This window comes from Trachemys scripta, chromosome 3 (genome assembly GCF_013100865.1).
Source record: "Trachemys scripta elegans isolate TJP31775 chromosome 3, CAS_Tse_1.0, whole genome shotgun sequence".
Lineage (NCBI taxonomy): Eukaryota > Metazoa > Chordata > Testudines > Emydidae > Trachemys > Trachemys scripta.
The window spans coordinates 105721982-105744248 of record NC_048300.1 but is presented as its reverse complement, the minus strand read 5'-3'; the positions used below and the strand labels follow the sequence as shown (position 1 = coordinate 105744248).

At 42.8% G+C, this 22267-nt stretch overlaps 1 protein-coding gene across 1 annotated transcript in view; it reads right to left on the bottom strand.

The window, feature by feature from the left end:
* Positions 1-3021: 3021 nt before the first annotated feature.
* The window catches only part of LOC117874921 (MFS-type transporter SLC18B1-like), a 33734-nt gene continuing 14488 nt past the window's right edge, over positions 3022-22267 (bottom strand). Inside the window, exons 7-14 of the mRNA XM_034765628.1 lie at positions 22054-22190; positions 15516-15617; positions 13954-14045; positions 12490-12585; positions 11477-11551; positions 4356-4449; positions 4201-4250; positions 3022-3943 (exon numbers count right to left, since the gene is read on the bottom strand). Coding sequence (XP_034621519.1) covers positions 3877-3943; positions 4201-4250; positions 4356-4449; positions 11477-11551; positions 12490-12585; positions 13954-14045; positions 15516-15617; positions 22054-22190 — 713 coding nt within the window. The 3' untranslated portion in view covers positions 3022-3876. The remainder of the gene's footprint in view (positions 3944-4200; positions 4251-4355; positions 4450-11476; positions 11552-12489; positions 12586-13953; positions 14046-15515; positions 15618-22053; positions 22191-22267) is intronic.

Here is a 22267-nt window from a genome sequence, read left to right as displayed (position 1 = left end):
TAGGTCTGAGTGGACTTGCAGGCTCTAAAATTTTAGATTGTTTTGTTTTTGAATGCAGTTTTTTTGTACATAATTCTACATTTGTAAGTTCAACTTTCATGATAAAGAGATTGCACTACATTACTAGTATTAGGTTAATTGAAAAATACTATTTCTATTTTTTTTTACAGTGCAAATACTTGTAATCAAAAATATAAAGTGAGCACTGTACACTTTGTATTCTGTGTTGTAATTGAAATCAATATATTTGAAAATGTAGAAAACATCCAAAAAAGTTTAAATAAATGGGATTCTATTGTTGTTTAATCTTGCAGTTAATTTTTTTTAATCTCTTGACAGCTCTAAAAGCCACCAAAAATACTCAGTTTCAACATTCAAACTAATCTTCAGTTTTCCATTCCAGTCAGTATATCAGGGTATCCAGAACTGCATATTGTCATCAGAGCAATAAAGCTAAAGTGGGCCTATACCAAGAAAAAGAATTCTAGAAGTGGCCCTATACCTACACAAAGAATTCTAGAAGTATCTTTACTGAAATTTATTTCTTTGTAAGTATACTAAAATCTTCATTCTTTAAACTTGGAGAACTTTTATGGTGGGAAATATTTTAAAGATGATACTGGTTACTTCCAATCTATGTTTTACACCCAAAGGTGTAAACCCTTTGTTGTTTCTCAAATCCTTAAGATAGTTTAAGCTTCTTCCATACATTTGCAAATATTTTGTACCTAAATGCAAGGCTTCATATAACCACTGCCTGATATAGTTTTATGAATAGCAAGATATTTTATGTACAAATATTGCAACACAAGGTAATTTGATGTTAGACCTGGTGAAGTGAAGGAACAGACTGACAGAGCCAGAAGGGTACTGAGAAGTCACCTATTACAAGACAAGCCCAACAAAGAAAGTAACAGAACACCACTAGCCATCATCTACAGCCCCCAACTAAAACCTCTCCAGTGCATCATCAAGGATCTACAACCTATCCTGAAGGACAATCCCTCACTCTCATAGATCTTGGGAGACAGGCCAGTCCTCACTTATAGACAGCCCCCCAACTTGAAGCAAATACTCACCAGCAGCTACACACCACACAACAAAAACACCAACCCGAGAACCAAACCCTGCAGCCAACTCTGTCCACATATCTATTCAAAGGAAACAATCATAGTACCTAACCACATCAGCCACACCATCAGAGGCTTGTTCACCTGCACATCTACCAATGTGATATATGCCATGTGCCAGCAATGCCCCTCTGCCATGTACATTGGCCAAGCTTTACTGCCTAGGGGAAGCAAAGATGAAAATTACAAATCTCAAAAATCCAACATCCTTTCAGCCAAGCTTCTCAGTGTACTGTGAAGAGCTGTCTCGTGCAAGCATATCTGGGCTGGAAAATTAAGTCAAGTTTTGGAAGCAACTGGTGGGTTTTAAAATTATACCCACAGCCTCTACAAAAATTTCTGTGTACAGATATGAGTTGTCCTGCACCAAAGTGTTTCATTCAGAACATTTAGGTTGAAAAATCATTGTTTGCGATGGGCACCTAGAAACAGGAAGAGCTATATGATGCCAAGATGGAGAAAGAGACCTGATGGCCTATCAAACAGGGTTATCACGGGCAAGTGGTCAGAGAAGGGCGTGAGAGAGAGTATGCTTAAGCAGCCAGAGCAATGGTGAACAAAAACATCCTAATTTTCTGTGGTGATCCAGTAGATAATACTGAAAACAAGGTATCACTGGTTTCATTATAATGAGCCAGCTGACCAACCTGCCACTGGCCCCACAATCCACCATCCTACAATCATCTTCTAGCATTTAGATTCAACTTGGGATTCAGCTTCTGCTGACTTCAATCTTGGTACCTCCCCCTCAAATTCTTGCAAAGACATGCAAGGGATTTGAGCTACCCCAGATCCCAAACTACATAAACCAGAGATTTGGTGTGATTCATAGTCTGGCATGCACAATGGGGACAGGGCCGGCTCCAGGGTTTTGGCCGCCCCAAGCAGCCAAAAAACAAACAAAACAAAAAAAAGCCGCTATCATGATCTGCGGCGGCAATTCGGCTGGAGGTCCTTTGCTCCGAGCAGGAGTGAGGGACCATCCGCCGAATTGCCGCCGAACAGCTGGACGTGCCGCCTCTCTCCGAAGTGGCCGCTCCAAGCACCTGCTTGGTAAGCTGGTGCCTGGAGCCAGCTCTGAATGGGGAATCACTGCAAGTGTGCCTTTGAAGGGAGGCAGAGAGCACTGCATTGGAGCAGATGGAGAGAGCTCCCCCACCCTTCCCATAGGGAGAGTAAGGCATAAATAGGAACTACGTGGGAAGAAGCAAAGCTGGTCAAACTTGGAATTTCTGTTCCATAGAATATTACAACATATTGGAAAAAATTCATTCTGTTGAAAAGCTCTAGTGAGAGGTTCCTTACCAAGAAACAAGATAATACAAGTAGCTATTTGGCACCCTCTCGACTACAAAGCAATATTCAAACCAAGATGAAAAATGCTTTAGTTATTGCTGCATGTTGATAGTACAGCTTGGGACAGGGAGTCTAAGGCTACAAAGGTGCCACTCCAGAGATCATGTGTGTCCACGTCACTAGAAGTCCTCAGGGTAGAAGCTAGAGAACCACCAAAACCACTCTTCTCAAGTAAGTGTGCCAAAATCTCTCCTAAAGAGACAGGAAACCTCCACAGCTTCTATAATACCAAAATCCTTAGCCAAGAGAAAGGGCCACCTGTCCCAGTTCAATATTGCAACAGTTGTGATCAGCCAAAGTGCTTAAAATCCTCTTGGTATACAAAATGCAAAAATGCTGCTGGCAGGTCAATCTTAACAGCAGCCCCTTGAGTTTGGGGCTCCCTCTCCTCTCACCCCTAATTGCCTTCAGAGCCTGTTTCTCCAAGACTTTGCGGAAGAGTGTGGTAGGGGTGGGGTTTATCATGAGAGCAGCCAGCAGCACTCTAAAGAGGTGAGGCTCACTGGGTGCTCCTGATACAAGCTATGGTGCTTTACCGTGATGGCAGAGTGCTCAGAGCTTTTTGAGATGGGAATCTTTCATGTATTTTTTATATATTGAAGAAATAAACTCTGCTATAATTGAAGAGGTAAGTGGCCCAACTGGCATCCACTAATAATACAGACCCTAAGTCCACCCAACTCCATCAGGAGCCAAATTCAGTCCTGGTCTAAACAGGCCCAACTCCTGCGTTTATTAGGATGACAAGGGAGATTGTGGACTTCCTTTCCACCCTCACTTTTAATCTCATTTGGCTAAAGAAATTCACAGAATTTAAAAAGAAGTTAATTGGTTTTATTTAACAAAGCATTACGCTCACTGCTTCACTATTTCAAAATTCCCTTTGAACATCTTATATTATCAGTTATTATATTTTTAACCACTAACTTCCCTTTAAAAAAGGAAAATACAACCATATTTTTTTTCTAATGTGTAACAGACTGACTATCTGGAATAGTCTCCAGCAGATACAAGTACAAAAAGGAGAACATTCTGAAATAAAATTCTTTCACATTGGGCAAAACCGCTCTTCAGAACGCTGTACAGTGAACACAGATAAGCCGGCTGACATCTGATATTTACCAGTTCAACTAATGCACGGCAGGAACATCCAAAAGAAAGGCATTCGACATTTAATATCCAAGTATCAGAACAGCCCTGGAGAATTATATTGCAGTTACAAATAAACCACAATTCATTGTGCATTATGGGAAGATTTCCCCCACCCCCAGCTCTAGAATTATGCAGTATTGCGCGTGTGTGTGTGTGTGTGTGTGTGTGTGTGTGGTCCACTCTTCTCGTCACTAAGTTAACTATAAAAAAATGAACAGTGATCCAAAAATATTTCTGGCTACGTCTCACTAGCCAAAAGGTGAACTCTTTCTTCATTTGTGCCTGGAGGAATCTGTAGGCTGGATCTGTGAGTGGAGGGGAAGGGAAAGGAAAAGAAGGAAAGGAAATGTGTGTGACAGAACTTCTGGATACTTTTTGAATACATAATGTTAGCATTATTTAACAAAAAACAAACAAAAAACCCAAACAAATGCAGGTGTAGTCTGTGCCCCCAGAAGTGTTTAAAGTCTCTTTCATTACTAAGCTGATTTTGTGTTTTCCTTAATGAAAACCTTTTAAATCTGGTTGGAAATGGATGTAAAGAATTAAAGTCCCACATTACCTTCTTCTTCGTGAGGCCTCTAGGATATAGAATATTCCAATAGCTAGTCCCTTTAAAGAAACGGCCACCAATTATTATAGTTGTAATAGTTGTGTAATATTTTACAGTCGCAGTCTGCAATAAAAGCAACAAGCAAGAATACTAGCTTTACTTACACTTAATAACGCCCATCCTCCTTGTATGGCGGCAGCCCATTCAAACCCCAGCCTCTCATTTAGGAATCCACCTAATGTTGGTCCTACAAAACCTCTAAAAATATCAAAGAGAAGTAGTATGGGTACCTCAAAGAGAAGAGATTACAACATCCACAGCTAAGAGATTCTTTATCGCAATACGTGGAGACAAGAGTAGGGTGATCAGATGTCCCAATTTTATAGGGACAGTCCTGATATTTGGGGCTTTTTCTTATATAGGTGCCTATTACCCCCCACCCACGTCCCGATTTTTCACACTTGCCATCTGGTCACCCTAGACAAGAGGTTTCAGATCTATAACTTATGTACAGATGGCACATCAGCTGGCAGACATCTATGGAGTAGTCCCATGCTAGAGCGGTTTGACACAGGGTCTGTCAGTGTAGTCCATGCACCAAACTGAGGTTTTGTGAAGTGGGGTGTGAGGGGAGAAGCTACGCAGAATATAAACTAACTTACGTTTTCAGACTTGTGTCCTGTTGACTTCTGTGCCCATGCATAGTCCCACTGATTCAAATGGGACCGTGCCCAGGTCTGTGCTAGAATTCAATGCAGGAGTGGGGCCTTGTGTTCAAAGTTAGACTACTTATATAGGGGCCTGGTTTTCTGAGGTGTTGAACACCTTGAAAGCTCCATTGATTTCCATGTGAATAGTGCATGCTCAGCTTTTTTGAAAAGCACAGTACAGCATCATTCTCATGCAGTAGCACAACATTATTGTTTGTTCACAATTCATTTTGTGTAAACTGAAGTAGCTTTTTACAAGATCTAAAGACGGATTTAGTAACAGGAGAGGACTGTACATATCTCTTTACTACATCCACCAGGCTGCTGTCATATACCCAGCACTGCTCTCAACTGTCCTGCACTAGGCAGGACAGCCAGCATTTCAGTCACTCAGTGGAGAGCATCCCACTCTTGTTCCATTAAATCCCATCAGCTGCCAATATGGATGATAAAGCAGGCCAGACTAACATCCTGGAAAATGCTGCCCAAAGCTATGGTTTGTGCTGCTGTTGCCTGTGTGCTGCTATCAACACAAGCAGGGTGGGCAGAGCACTGGCTGTGGCATACCTCATGTCCTCAACTTCCACTCACTTGGTGGCAGCAACTGGGTGAGAAACTCTGGAACCCCTCCCTTCTATCCAAATAGACGCAGGGCCAGATTCAGGGGCAGGTAACCTAGGCAACCACTTGAGGTGCTGGACTTGGGACACTGGGCTCAGGGTCCTGTTTTTCTTGTTAGTGGCAAAAAGGGAAAATAGAATGTTTGAAGTAAAGTGTTTCAGGTATTCCACATGTGGATTCATTTTTCACTAACCTTTGAGAATGTTCTGGACCTTTCTAGAATTTTGTGGAACCCTCCAGACTTTGAGAGCTACATTTCCTTTGAACCGCCTAGAATGTTGTCAGCCATGCCCTCATGGATATGTAAGGATATGTGTCACCAGTCAGTCAGTGAGGTATAAAAACGAAGTGACGTGAGAATCCATCTGCGATATTGTGAAGCTTGTTTTATTGTGCAATTGTGAAAGTGTATTTGTGTTTTAAGACTTGAAGAGTGTAAGTAGTGACTAATAAAGGATATATTTAATGAGACCAGTGATATCTATCAAACCCCTATCTAAGCAACAATATAAAAGAAATACTGTTACTTCTTTTGCCATGCTTAACACATAATGTTTGATGACTTTCTAAGACTGCAGAACAGACTTTTGCTCTCCCCAATGCTGTCTGTTTTCCCCCATAGAAAGTAAAAGATGCTCCCAAAAGAAGCCTTCAGAAGCTCAGTATAGGAAGCAAAAAGCTCAATTGCAATCTAGTTTGCATCAAGGTGTAAATTTGATGGAAAAATATCTGAAACTGATCGATATAGACCAGGCTTTAGGTAGTAGCGATCGTCCCAGTGCAAATAAAATTGAGGAGCAAAGTGTAAATGATGGAAGTCCTATTACTAAGGAATTAACAGATTTACCTGAAGATAAGAAATGGAAATGTGAGGAAAGTGATGGAGAATCACCCAGTTTTCCTTGTGGTATAAAAGAGAGCAAAGAAGAAGAATGTGGCTCACATGAAAAGGAGCGTAATGTGAAAGAAAGAAAAAAAAACTGGTTTACATGAAAAGGAGAGAAATGATGAAGAATCAGCCTTGCACGATGACAAACAGCAGTGAGAAAAATTGCACACCACAAATGGTTACATCAGATCCTGTTTTATGACCAGCAATCCTAAACTCTGCCATTATTGATCGTACAATTTTGAACGGGCCAGGCAAAACTGAGGATATGAGGTTTCCAGTAAATGGGCAGAAGTGACACATCATCTCAAAGTCACACTGCGAAAGAGTGCTCGAGAATGGTGAGAAACTGAATTGGCATTGTCAGTTGTGTTTGAGTAAACTAGCCAAAGTATTCTATTTTTGTTGCAAAATATTTGACAAAGCCAAATCATTGCTTCTGCTTTCCAGGTACAATTACCAGTATAATTTAGCTGATGCTCTGAAGCAACATAAGTCTCCCGGCCATTTCACAGCCTACTCCAAATGGTTGGAGGTCAAGGCCAGACTCAAGCTGAATAAATGCAGACACAGAGAAAACTAATGCATTATTAAATGTAGAAACCCAGCATTGGAGGAAAGTGCACAAGCATCTGATCTCAAATTACTTGCAAAGAATAATTTGGCTTTCTGGGGCTTGTCCGATATGTTCAGTGAACAACTTAACAGTAATTTCCTCAGTTTGGTAGAGCTCCAATGATGTCGTCATGAGTGAGCACCTACATCGAGTAGTTCGTAAAGAAGCTATGGACCATTACGGCAGCCTTATGGCTTGGAAGGGACTTGATAACATATTGATGTGGCTTGACAAAGCGAAGTACTATGCTGTAATAATGGACTGCACTCTGGACATTTGTCACAATGAAAAGATGTCATTTATAGTAAGATTTGTTAATGATGAAGGCGGCTGTATCCGAGTAAAGAAACATTATCTGTTTCCAGTCTGTGGATGACTCAACTGGAAAAAGCCTAACAGAACTGTTTATGAAAGTTTTGAATGAGAATAAAATAAAGTTTCAGGATTGCCATGGCCAAGGCTACGACAACAGCATGAACATGAAGGGAAGAAACAGTGGCATCCAGGCAAGGATCCTGGCACTGAATCCAAGAGCTTTCTGATGGCATGGCAGCCACAAGCCATGAAATCTGGCTCTGTCAGAGGCAGCATCATCATCTTTAGAATCAGTATCTCTCTTCAGAGTATTGCAAAGGATATACATCCTGTTTTCAGCATCAACTATCAGGTGGAAGATTCTCATGGATAACGACAAATCTGACCATGAAGCCACTAGGTGACACTCACTGGGAGAGCCACATTGACAGCATAAGGCCAGTGAGCTACCAAGTGACGGAGGTTTATGATGCCCTGATGGAACTGGAGCTGTCAAGTAAAGCCGAGGCCAGAATCCAACGTGAGGCGCAAAGCCTGGCCAACCAGATCATGGACTTCAAATTTCTGATCTCAATTTTGCTTTGACACGATATCCTGTTCCCAAGTAAATGTTGTAAGCAAAGCATTAAAAACTCAGTCAATGGACATCGCAACTGCTGCTACTTTGACTAGAAGCTGCCTTGATTTCATTGCGGCCTACAGAGACAACGGATTTGAAGGTGTCATCACTGCTGCCAAAGAAATGGCAGAAAACTTAGGAGTTGAGCCTTTCTTCAAGGAAACTCATATTCATTGGAAGAAGACAGAGTTTGGTTACAAGGGGAGAGATGAGTGATGGGAAGCTCGGAAGAAAAATTCAGGAGGGAGTTTTTTTGCTCACTCGCTGCTGCTCAAGTGTCCATCGAAGAAAGGTTTGGACAAATGAAGTACCATGAAAAGACCTGGGGTTTTTTTGTATGCCCTTAGTAAGCTGCTGGTGGACAGGAAAATACTTGAACAATTGTACAGACCTTCACTGGAAGCTGACACATGGAGAATATCGTTGACATCTGAACAAAGACCTCTATGTTGAATTGGACAACATCCATCACATTTTGCAACATGGGAAGCACTCTCCACTCCAAGTTCTCCAATTCATTCGTGATGCAAAGCTGAAGGATACTTTTCCTAATGTGTGGATAGCTTGGAGGATTCTGCTCACGCTGCCAATCACAGTCTCAAGTAGTAAGAGCACCTTTTTGAAGCTCAGGCTCATTAAAACGTATATCTGATCAATGATGGCTAAGGCTGTGATTTTTGTCATGGAGGTTGCAGAAGTCACAAATTCCGTGACTTTCCGTGACCTCAGTGACTTTCGCAGCTGCAGTGGCTGGTGCAGCTGATCCCGGGGCCAGCTTGTAGCAGGATGGCCACCAACTCCTGCCCGGAAGGGCTTAAAACAGCCCTTTGAGATGGCTGTGGCAGGGGAAACAGCCCAGGCTGAGTGGGAGGCAGGCTTAGCTGAGGCCACACCCCAAATCAGGGCCCAGCTGGCCCTATAAAGGCTTGAGCCTGGAGCTCAAGCAAACACACACTCTCTGCCTTTAGAGGGAGAAGGGCCTGGCTGCTAGGGAATGTACCTGGGTACCTAAGGTGGAGCAGGACTGGGGGAAGGCAAGAGGAGCTGGGGAGCTCCAGCCTGAAAATCCCCAGGCTGCAGGCCTAGGGTAAGGCCAACTGAGTACTGGGGGTGCAAAGGGGCAGCCCACAGGTAGGCAGAGGCAGCAGGTCCAAACCCCTTTGCCTGTGATGAGTGGCTGATTCACTGCAGTCTGCCCCAGTGAATGGGGGCTAAGTGATGACTGGCAGTAGCCAAGACTGAGGTGAAGTGGGGATAGTGGGTGGGGGTTCCCCTGGGCGGGGGGAGACCCAGAACTGTGGGGTTACTGCCAGGCAGCAGCACCCCAGATAACAGGGCACCAGGTCCTGGGAGGAACACAGGGGCCAGATTGAGGTAAGGTGGATCACCAGCTTGCAGAGGGTGCTCCGGAGCCTGTGACAAGTTAATTCCCACAGACAACCAGCAGGGAGGTGCCATGGGGGGTGTCCACTCCCTTACACAGCTGCTCGGGTGTCCTGCAGCCAGCAGCACTTGGTGCCGCTGGAGCGGCCTGGGAGCCAGCCGCACAGGCCACTGCTCAGGCAGTTCCAGGGTGGCTGGCCCCGGGGAGTGCCCAAGCAGTGGTCCCCAGGAGAGGCCCCGGGGAGTGTTTGAACAGTGGTCCCCAGGGACTCTGAGCAGGGGTGGCTGGCGGAAGTCAGCCCCCACAGCCAATGCAGAGGCTAGCCATCCGTCCCCAGACCCCGACAGCAGTGGTGTCCTGGTGGCCCCCAGAGCCGCAGCACCCGGAGCCTCAGGAACTGTTAAGTTTTATTCAGGGGTATTTATATAATAAAAAGTCCTGGACCATAAATTTTTATTTATTGCCTGTCACCTGTCCATGACTTTTACTAAAAATACCCATGACTAAATCTTAGCCTTAATGATGGCCAATGAGAGACTGACATCGCTTGCTGTTTCATTGCTTGAAGATGCCATTGTCTTTGGATCTCTGACACTGTGCTTCAGCTTACGAGGGCAAAGGCAAGAAAAGCGACCTTTTGAACTAAAGGACTAGGGTTAACATTCTAAGGCTGTTACCTACTGTGACACTAATTAATACAGCTCCACCCAATGTCGGTGTACAGTTCAATTTTGTGATGTTAGAACAAGTCAGTTATTCTTAATTTTAAGACATTTCTATAAGCTTAGAGGGATTTTTTTTATTTTCTTATATATGGTATGAATAAATGCAGATTACTGCTCCTAGCATGCAAATTGATAGTCTTGTATGACGGATAAATCATGCATGCAAATCGTGCATTAAAGTCATGAAATGGGCTACAACTGCAAAAAAAAAAAAAAAAAAAAAAAAAAAAAAAAAATTGTTCAAAGTTTAACAAATGGGGGTGGGGGGAAGGAGTACCAAAGGCACTCCTTGCCTGGGGTGCCATTTGATCTAGAGCTAGCCCTGAACACACACTCACCCCTACCTCAAAATGCCAAATTATCCACACATCAAACTGCCCAGACAATGAAGGGGGAAAGGTGGCGATTGGCAGGAAAGCGGAGGGGGAGACAGAGGGTAGAAACTGGGACTAGTGATGGGAACGTCACTATATCCTTCATCTCAGGCACAAGCGTCCCTCCTTGTACTATTGGGAGGTTCAGTGTCACTGTCTTTAAGCTAGCACACGCCAAGAGTTTTGATAGCCAGAAGTAACCACACACAGGGGAACTGCAGGCTCACCCAGACTTAGTCACCAACAATGATTTCTTGATGTGAAAGACACCACCATCTCAAGGAAGATTAGTTCAGATTCCATCCTGCTATCCCTTTCCTGCCCATTTTGAATCACTGCAGAACATACCCACCTGGCAGCAGTTTAGTAATGAGTCTTTGGTCCAAGGTTAACACAATGACAGAGGTAAAAGTTAAGAGATTTTTCATTATCAATTTGTCATTGGGAGACTGGCCCCTTTAAGAGGGAGCAGGGTCCAGTGCACCTGTGACTGACTACCTGTTGCCCAACCAGGCTTAAGAAGAGATACCTGGGAAACAGGAGATGGGGAAGGGCTTCCCATGGATCTCTCTTTCAACACAGGGAAAGAAGGGAGAAAATTACACAGGGAGCAGGTGAAAGGGTCCCTGAAGGAAGCTACTGGGAGTCTGGAAGTACAGACTCCCTCCCCAAGAAAGAGGGCTATGCAACCCCTGAACCTGAGGGGACAGAGACTGCAGGCCAAGGAGGCTTTATTTTGAATCTGGGCAAAAGAGACTTTATTTCAAAAAAATCTTTGGACTTCATAAAGTAGAACCCCAGCAGGGGAATTTCATGTTATACCTTTGGACTGTGTGGCATTCTTAAGGGGTCCTGAGAGCACAGACTATTGAGGTAGGACACTGAAGAGCCATACTTGGCCAGTGGGGGAGCGGGGAAGAGGGGGGGCGCTAAAGGGCAAGCCAGCTTTTCTACATACTTAAGCAGCCCAGCAACATTATAGTAACAGAGCAACCAAAACACCAGAAGTTTAGAGCATGACTGTGTACCTACCCAAGTGACCACATTGCACCACAGAGCCCAGACACCAGTCCTAATGCACTTAACCCCTGCTCGAATCCATTCTCACTGGAGAAAGACAGATAGGTTATTTCCACTAAGCACATTTTTCTTTTTAAAGTGCTCTATTCCTGTGGGAGGTGGGGAATGTCCCCCACCCCCAGGGAAATATGAACTACATAAAAATACACACAAGTGCATCTACTATAGCACAGAGAAGTTTGTCTGTACAGAGGATCTACAACTTTCTGCCCCTTGTCTTGTCTATTAAGCCACCTGGCACCACCTCCCTAGGAGAAGGAAGATAAGGACAATGTTAAGTAGGATTCCTATCACTACAGCATAATCACCTTTGAGACTGCGATAACTGGATATGCATGTCATACACAGTCAGTCTTGTGATGGGGCATAGGAGAAGGAAAGCTGAGAGATGGGTCTGAAAAAGGGGGAAGCCTTTGGTTCCAAGGAGAAATACACGTTGGCTAAACATGCAACCAAGAGGACCTCAGCCCACTATGGGCAAGCAGCATGGAAGATGGGAAACTGCTTTTAAAGTAATCCTGACTCCTGCCGATAGAATTGTTACTGTAGCGTCTCCCAGAGAGACAGCAGTATTTGCTGGATATTAACCCTTCCAATGACCTGAAATAAAAGTCCCCTTAAAAATATATACATTAGTCTTATGGCTTGCTATGCAAACTACCAAAACCAGCTGGACCACATGACCATATTGAGGTTGTCACATCCCCTGAACAATAGATACAATTCAGAAGTGCTTAAGTGATGTAGAAGCCCAGCTCACTTTAAAATAAATAAAATAAAAATAAAAAGCAAGAAAGGCTCTTGTCAAGTGGCTAAGTCACCTTTTCAAAAGATTCACTCAACACCTCAGATCAATAATTAATTAGGTCCCCCACCCCTCCCTCTCAGAGAATGAAAAGGTGGCTGGAAATTGTTTGCAGAGCTTCCAAGTATTAGTAATAATATAAACAGACGGAATTACTTACTAAGCACAACTGAGCATCTCAGGAAACAGTGGGACACCAGTCATCCCAAAGGAAAAGCCATATAAAACCAGCATTAGGACAAACATCCAGAGTTTGCTGCAAAATGAGCATTGAAAGGAATGGTGTAAAACTTCTTTAAAATAAACTTTATTTTCGTTAATTAGGATTGTAACACCAGTTCTCCATGGTTCAGAGATTAGTTTTCCCTTCAAACCATCATTAGCTATAATATTCATTTTAAACCATCCAGTAAATAGCCCTGCATGTTTTGACAGAAGAGATTTAATAGTGCAGCTCCAATTTGAAAAATGGACTTTGTGAAAAATAAAAAAAATCTGTGATTCCATGTCTGTTGCGTCAATGATTTCCTTATGCAGGGAGCTTAGTTTATAAACAGAGAATGGTTTTACCAACTGCTGACCCTGAAAATTTATCCTGGGGTTGTTAAATCCAAGATATGGTCTTTGTTTCATAACACTAAATATTCTGCAGTCCACAGTTACATCGGTGTAGAGATAGAGGTGTGAAAAAACCCTACAAACTAATTCCCGAAGTTTCTCCTCCACTCACTCCTCCTCCCAAAATGTTTGAAATTGGTTATGTTCTTCTTCAAAAGTTAGGAAAAAAATGTAACCAGCTCTACACCTTAGCAACCCTTGCCATCAGGGTCATTTCACAGGTGTAACAGAGTATGTCATTGGAAGACAATGGGGGTAGCACAGGTGGCTTGACAAATGGAACACAGACTTTCTTCACTTTTTTTAGGGGGGGGGCACAAGGGACACGCAATGATTTTCCATTGAGAGGCATTTCAATGTCATAAATATAAGGAGAGACCGGCAACGTAGTTTTTTTATTTCAGTGTAATTAGTTGAGGTAAATACCAAATGCGGGCTATAGCGTTTACCTCACCTACCTACATTGAGGTAAAAAACACCACACCACACAGTACCCGTCTCCCCTTGGATACGACATCAAAATGGCTCTCAGTGGGTTCCCTCCTCCTCCCCCCTCTACCCACACCCATGAAGACATAGCTGTAGTTGCTTATGCATCCCAAGAACTAACAAAATAAATCACTTTGCTCTCCCACAGCCATGTTGGTCCTGGAGGACCTACCAGTAATAACAAAACTAACCTTTATTATTCTCCACCCCACACACAGACTAAAGTGAGTAGGTACAACTCTGAAGAGGCAAAGGCTGCAGGACAGTATAGATGAGTTATTTTTTCTAGTCGTCATTTTTTAATTATAACCGTATGTAAGTATTCTGATGCTCCCATCTGGAGGTACATTTGTGTTCTGCTGCTTGAGCAAGGAAAACAGTATCTCTTTTCAAAAGCTCAGCAGATAAACTCCTCTTGCATTGAATGACTACATAAAGTGGTAATAATTAGACAGAATGCCAATTAATGGGGAAAGCTCACTCGATAGTGTTGGAGATAAAAGGTGGTAAACTGTACCTTTCAATGTGCAAGATGGGAGCAGGTCCTAACAGGAAAAAGGACAATGCTGTCAGTAAACCTCCAAAGACCAACAACCATTTCCTTAGGTGCTGTGAAAGAGAAATCAAAGGTCTGAAGAAATTCAAACTCAACTAAACTCTTATCTGCCAAACTAGCACATACGCAAAAATAATTTGGTTAAGGTATTTCTGAACACTTCAAACCCACCAGGGAAAAGGAAGATACTTGTGACTCATTCAGATGCATTTCCCGTCCTTCAGAAGCAGCTCAAACCTCTTGGGGGTGAAAGCAGGAAGTGGGATGTAGAACAATAATTTTCTAGAGAAAGTTAATATTCTCTCCCCATCACAACAGAGTACGAGTCCTTACACTTAACATTTGCCACTCAGCATTAGTTATGGCACCACAGTATCTCCTACTCCCAGTGTAAGAAGATGCTGCAGATATGACTGGTAACAGAGGCAAATTTAAGAGTTTGACTGGATGACCTCAACCCCCAATGAAGCTTTTAAAAGTGGCCCCTGCGGAAAACTCCTTTACATTCTGACTGAGGCTCCATAGGTGGATGTATGGGAGAGGCACTGATCAGTACATTTCCTATCTCATGCCCACTCCCTGGCAAGTACTGCCTACTGTGGGGATTGTATCTGGAAGCTTTCAGCTGACAAATCAGGAGATGAGGGTATTTCAAGTCACTGTGACCCTATTGCAAGCAGACTCTGCTACCAGGTGCCCAAAGCTTGGTTTTCACCAGTAGGATGATTCAGGACTTAAAAAAAGAAAAAAAAAATACTGCTGAAATGTAAGTTTGCACATGATGCTGATGTGACATTAACGGCTCCCACTACTGTCAAGTGCTTGCTGCCATACAGAGTTGACCATGAACATAATTTTGGATATTCAATATCTCTGCTTTTCCTATTGTCTTTTTGCTACATAATTGGTGGTCACTGGTAAATGGCAAAAGTGACACATACTATGTCAAAATAAATAGACATTTGCCCTTGTGATCAGATAAGACTTGAACAAAGATCTCCAAAGGTAAAAGGCTGTGTCACCAAAGCCTCCTAGCCCACACATATACCAAGCTTATTTGAAATATATTCCTATAGTGAGCTTTTCATTAAGAGTGTGAAGGTACGGCTGGCCAGTACATTTGTCCTGAAGGGGGGGGGGGAGGGATATCCTGACAGCTTGTTCACCACCCCACACCCTCTCTCCCCCCCAATTCCAGCTCTACCTGGAGCAGTGATTCTTTACATCTAAGAGGCCGACCATGCATTTAGCCCATCTAAAAATCCAGCTGTATATCAGCTATAATGTACGTAGAAACAGTAAAGATAATGAACAAGTGCATTTGTGATATTAATGTAACCTCAGATCCTTTGAAGAAAATGGGACTCAGTGCAGGTGTAAAGGCCTGGGCAGATGGACCCCTTTGCAGAATTGGGGTCTTGATCTAAGACTTCAGAAAAGAGACTTCTCTGCTTTTTTACTTTGCATATTTAAGCTAGTCATGTACATATGACACTATACAAGCAACAAGAGATTTTACTCACTGGCATTTTATCACTTAGAAGCCCAAGTAATGGTGAAGACAAGGAGTAGGAGAGTGCCAACGCTAGAAATACTAAACCCACATAACCAGCCGGTAATTTGAACTGTAAAATAAAGTTAAAAAAAAAAAAAAAAGAAAAGAAAGTTTAAAAAATTCTATAAGAATCACATTTTAGGCTAAGTGGCTGAAGCCAATAATTTTAACTTCCTTATGAAATATATTTTTCAATACTTGCGTATCAGTAGAAGTTTTGGGGTTACCCCTTACCCCAAATCTCTTCAATTCATCAGGTTCCAATACTCCACAGACATGCATGGTTCAAATCTAATCTCAAAAATTGACAGATTTGTCCCCAATCCAAAAGGCTTCATTTTAACAGCTCAGAATCTGGGGTGTTTGAAATCTAGATCTCAGAGTACAGTACAAGTGGCTCTAGTATTTACATCTCCTCCAATTTTTAGTTATGTTAATAGTAGAATACTATAGCATTTGTATCTTCCTACTAGGTTAATTTATTTTACAGCAGGATTTCCCTTTAAGATGGCTTTTAAACTGGAAAAAATTAATGATTTTTTTTTTAAACAAATAAAAAGTCACAAAAAACCCCTCTGTTGTTTGCAGTGTTGTTGCAGCCATGTTGGTTCCAAGATATGAGAGACACAAGGTGGGTGAGGTAATATCTTTTATTGAATCAACTTCTGTTGATGAAAAAGACAAGCTTTTGAGCTATACAGAGCTCTTTTACTGGTCTTGGAAGGGTTCTCAAATTGTCATAGCTAAATACAAGATGTGGAACAGATTGTTTAGCATAAGTAGTTAGCATATATGCTAAGGGTCCATTTAAGGTGAAGTGGCTCATTAACACCCTGCTCATAGGACAAAAAAGGTGGGGTAGTGGGTTACAGATTGTTGTAATAAACCATAAATCCTATACTTTATTAAAACCATGATTTTAGTGTCTAGCAAAGTTATGAATTTAAGCTCCCAGGCTTGTGTTTTGAAAGTGTTGTGCCGTTTTCTTTTGAGGAGGACGACTGAGGTCAGATATGAAGTGACTGTTTCATGAAAAGTGTTCAAACACCAGTGAGATGGTGTTTTTGTCTTTCATCATTTTTCTTTGTGAGTTATCTGAGAGAATAATAACGGTCTGGTTATTAGTTATTTATTGGAGAATATAGTGCACTCGATGAGGTACACCACATGTGATAGGCATGTGTAGGACCCATGGATCTTGAAGGGTGCGTTGTGGGGGGTATTGATCATTGTAGCTATAGTGATGTGTCTTCAGGTTTTGCTTCTGCTATGGCAGGAGCTGGCGGGTTCTGGTCTGTGGGGAGCTTACTTCTGATGATTAATTTGGAGAAGTAAGGGGTTGTTTCAAGGCCAAAAGAGGGGATTCAGGAAAGCTTTCTTTCAGGACAGGGTCCCCACAGAGTATGGGTTGTAATTATTTAATGATACCCTGTATGGGTTCCAGTATGGGATGATAGGTGACAACTAGGTTTGTGCAGTCAGAGACAGTTTTATTTCCATATTGAAGAAAGTTATTTCAGGGTGTTTGGGTGGCCCGTTCCCTGATGCAATCTATGTAACGTCTCTGGTGCAGTGTCCTTGTTTGATGAAGGCAGTTTTAAGTGCAGTAAGATATGTATCCCGGACTTTCTCCTCAAAGCATATTCTGTGGTATCTGATTGCCTGGCATGGTGTGTTTGGGAAAGTTACTGGATCTGTGAAGTCAAGTGTGGTGATCTGTGAGTTGTACACAGTTTTCTGTAGGGATCCATTGTTGAAGCTGATAGTGGTCTCCAGGAAGTTGATGGTGGTGAGGGAGTGTTCTATAGAGAGTTTAGTAGATGGGTGGTGGTTTGTTGAAGTTGTGGTGGAAATCTGAGGGAGTTTAGGTCATCTGTCGAGAAGATGAAAAGGTCATGGTGCATTTGTCCAGAAATTCTTCCTCAAGGTGGCCTATGAAGAGGTTCGCATATTGGGGAGCCATCCTAATACCCATGACTGTTTCCATGCTTTGAACAAACTGTTTGTTATTGAATGTGAAATTGTTATGGGTGAGGATGAAATGGAGGAGTTTGGTGATGTGTTTGGGGTGGATATCTGAGTATTGATCATTGTCTTGTAGATATTTGAGGTAGGAAGTGATGCGGTCATTGTGAAGAATGTTGGTATAGCGGAGTGACATTCACGATGGCAAGGATGGTGTTTGAGGGAGTTTCTTAATATTGCAGAGTTTCTGCAGGAAGTTTCATGTGTCCTGGATAAAGCGGACCTTTTGCGTGGTGAGTGGTTTGAGGATAGTTTCTATGAGTCCAGATATTCCTTCAGTAAGAGTGCCATGGCTAGGTATGATGGGTCTGCCGGGGTTCCATTGTTTGTATATCTCAAGAAGCATGTAGAAGATCCCTGGGGTAGTTTTGTGCAGGATGAAGTTGTAGAGTTTCTCTTGGAGTTGTTTGAGGAAGGATTTGATAGTATCTTTAAAATTCCTGGGTGGATTGTAGTGTGGGGTCTTCTTTAAGTTCATTATTGTGTTGGAAAGTTGTCAGCTGACCTCATGGTTGTAGTCATCATGGTTGAGAATTACAATACTCCCTTTGTCTGCAGGTTTGATCATTATCTAGTGGTTGGATTTCAGGGACTGTACAGCTGTCCTCTTGGCAGGGGAAAGATTGTCGTGGATATGCTGTTTGTTAAGGATTTCACAGTCTATTTTTTTTCCTGAAGCAATCAAATGTGTGGTTTTGTCCACTCTGGGGTGTCCAGCAGCGTGCCCTCTAATTTTCTCCACACGTGTGGAATGAATTTTGTTATGTGCATCATCACCTCCATATTGTGCACATAACAAAATTCATGTGGCGGGGATGGGGCCGAGGGGTTTGGAGTGTGGGAGGGGGCTCAGGACTGGGGTTTGGATGCGGGGGTTCGGGGATCTGGCTGGAGGTGTGGGGACTGCGATAAGGGACTCAGGACTGGGACAAAGGGTTGGGATGCAAGGGGTGAGGGATCTGGCTGGGGGGGTGGGTTCTGGGGTGAGGTCAGGGACGAGGGGTTTGGGGTGCAGGCTGCCCCAGGACTACAGCAGGGAGAGAGGACTCCCCCGCCCAGTGCGCGTGCGCACTTTCTCTCTTTCTCCCTAGGCTGGGGGGGGGAGGGTGAGAAGAAGAGAAGAGAGAAAGAGGGGTCTCTCCTTGCTGTGGCAGCTCCGGGGCTGGCACCACAGGATAGGCATCTCGCCCCCTCCCCCCTGGCCACAGCAGGTCTGGGACTGGGCTGGGTTGGGGCCGGGGCACCTCTTCCCCATTCGCAGCAGGTCCAGGGCAGGGCTAGGCTGGGGCCAGCAGGGAGAGGTGCCTCTCCCCACCGCAGCAGGTCCAGGGCTGGGAGAGAAGTATGTCTTCCCCGCCACAGCCCTGAATACCTGCACGACACTTAATGTGACCACACAGCTTAGAGGAAACAGATGTCCAGTCAGATGATTTTTTTTTTCTTATGACTGTGGGAGGGGACATGGTAGTTGTGGGAGGTGTTGTCATTGTTGTGAAAGAATACTTGAGGAAGAGTCCGTGAAAGTTATTCTAATTTTCTACATGATAGTATGGTATCAGGGTCTGTGGTGGGGCAGAATTTCGGTCCCTTGTAAAGTACAGATAATTCAACTGCAATTAGGGGTACTCTTGATAAATTGATGATGTTGAGTTGTCATGCAGCATTCATGTGGCGGGTCCTATTGCCATGGTTCATCTCAGAGGCAAAGTTCTGTGGGTTGTGGAGTTGTAGTTGGTTCCGACGGTGGTTAGTTTTTGTTTTTAAAAAGTTATTTGAGGTTTTTTGCATGATCTCCAGGTAGGTTTCTTGATTTTTTTCTTTCCATCATATGGGGGTACATGATAATTTCTTGTATGAGGTGATTTCTTCTGGAGTATGGGAGATGCAAGAGATGGTTTCTTAGTTTTTCTGAAGTCCTTCTGCAGAGCTGCACACCATATTTGGGGTTGTAGGTCTCTTTCTCCAAACAAAAGTTGGTCCAGTAAAAGCTATTACTTCTTCCACTATGTCTCTCTAATATCCTGGGAACAAGTCAAACAACAATGGAAGATACTGAATTTTGCCACTGAAATGGAAATTCCTCAACACAACCACACTTAAACAGCGACATTTACTTCCTGAGTAAATGCAAGAAACAAAACATCATCCCCAGAGGGCTCATCATCTATAGCCCTCTGACCAATATATACAACTTCAAATATGCTAAATAATTCTGCAAAAGGACTTCAGAAAAACTGAAGAACCATCTCTTGCCCCTCACATATTCCAGAAGAAACCTGACAGACTGCTATATGCAACAAACCTGTTGATCACCATACCTACCTACCCAGGTCCAGTAACTACCCCAGATACACCAAGAAATCGGTTACCTACAGCCAGGCCATCAGATTCCCCTCAAAGCATATTCTGTGGTAAGTCAGAGATACATACCTTAACACACTTAAAACCACCTTCACTAAATAAGGACAGTCCACCAGAGGAGTGGATTATATCACAGAACAGGCCTCCCTAATAGCCTGAGAGAGCTTGCTCCATTACAGAAAAACAAAAATTCTGATTGCATATCCCCACTTGTCAGTTATCACACCACACTGGAACCCTTATAGGGCATCATTAAACAATTACAACCCATGCTCAATGGGGACCACATCCCGAAAAAAATATTTCCTGAACCCTCTCTTCTGGCCTTGAAACAATCCCCTCCCCCACAACCTCACTAAGCTCCTCATCAGAAGCAAGCTCCCCACAGACTAGGGCCCACCAACTCAAAATGGCACCAGACCCTGCCAGAACAACAGAAGGAACAACATACACCTTTCAAGATCCAGGGGTCCTACACATGCCTATTGCAATGTGTGGTTTGCCTCATCCAGTGCACTCAATGCCCCAACAACCAGACAATCACTATGAAACCAGACAATCACTATGCTGTCAAATAAACTTGCACAGAAAAGTGATAAGACAAAAACACTATCACATATGGGTGAAAACTTTTCACAAAATCATCACTCCATATCTGACCTCTCAGACCTCCTCCTCAAAGGAAACATGCACAACACCTTCAAAAGATGAGCCTGGAGCTTAAATTCATAATGCTGCTAGACACTACAATCAAGGTCTTAATAAAGGACACTGGATTTATGGCTTATTACAACCATCTGTAACCCACTAACTCCACTTTTTTGTCCTATGACTGCAGGGATGTTAATGGGCCACTTCACCTTGAATGTTCCCTTACAATATGTATTAACTTCTTATGCTAAACAACCTGTTCCACTTTGTATTTAGCTATGACACTCTGAATACACTTCCCAGACCTGGAGAAGAGCTTTGTGTAATTCAAAAGCTTCTCTCTCCTCCCCCACCCTCCCCCAAACAAAAGTTGGTCCCATAAAAGGTCATCTCACCCACTTTGTCTCTGTGATATAAAGAGGGATTCAGAACAGGGTATGGGAGGTAGAGGAAAGGGGTCTCACTGATGCAAAAACAATAGAATGAGAAGTTAGAATATTGTAGAGTAGGCTTTGTTCACTTGCCATTTGCCTTTCCCTAGTTTTATAGCCCAATGGCATCAACAATTCACAATTCTAGATTTGAAGAGCTCAGTCAATTCAAATATTCCAAGATTGCAGCTATTTCCATTGAAACCTTTAAGTCTGTAAATACTCATCTTACCCAATCACATGAACATGAACCCTCCTGCCATTCACACATGCATTATCTGTTCATACTTATCCAGAGACAGTAAGTAGGTAAGAATCAGGAAAAAAATTGGCACTTGGCAAAGGTGCAATTAAGCTTGGTTTTCAAGTTCCCTGATGGGGAAACACAATGACAACATTAATACATACCTAATGATTTTGTTAGTATGCACTTTATTTCAGCATGTCATGCAAGCATACAAATAAGTGTCACTTATCCATCTTAATGGATAAGTGACAAGGCCAAGATAGTGTCTTCAGAATAGACTATTGAAACAGTTTAAGTGTTTTGTGTTGTTACAAGCAGAGGTGGAGCCAAAACAGCTTAACCCCGAAATAAGATGCTTTTGCTTAGGACAATGTTCTGTCACAGTGACTATTATCCCACAGACAAAGCATTTACTCATTTTATCTGATAGACGGGGTGCATGAAAGGGAGAGTTGCAGTCACCATTTGAATACCTTAGGGAAGGATCTTATGCAACTGGAAAATGGGGGGAAAAAAACATTTTTAAAAGAGAGCATGGGATGGATTTTCATAGCTGTTGAGTTCCCATAATTCCAAATGAAGTTAATAGGAGCTACTAGTGCCCAGCACTGCGGAAATCAAATTACTCTGAATGGCAAGTCAACAATACAGTATTAAGCTTGGCTAATGCTGATGACAAGCACATTTGATAAAATAAAATTTATTAGGACATTAATTTTAAAATATTTGGATTAAAGTACTCCATATTGCTGAAGTCATTAACCCATCTCTTGCACATTAAGATGACTCACCTTCTCTGAAACAAACAGTGACATAGTGGGATCCAGAAAGCCTAAACATGCACTTAGTGAAAATCTAGTAAAACAGAGAAATACAACTTTTGGCAGAGTAATGAGCATCCAGAATGATTCCTTGGTAGCGACTGCATCTGTTTTAAGAGAAGAAAAGAAACTGTGTTCTTTTGGTAGCATGGATTGTGTTTAATTTGATATGCTCATAACCTAC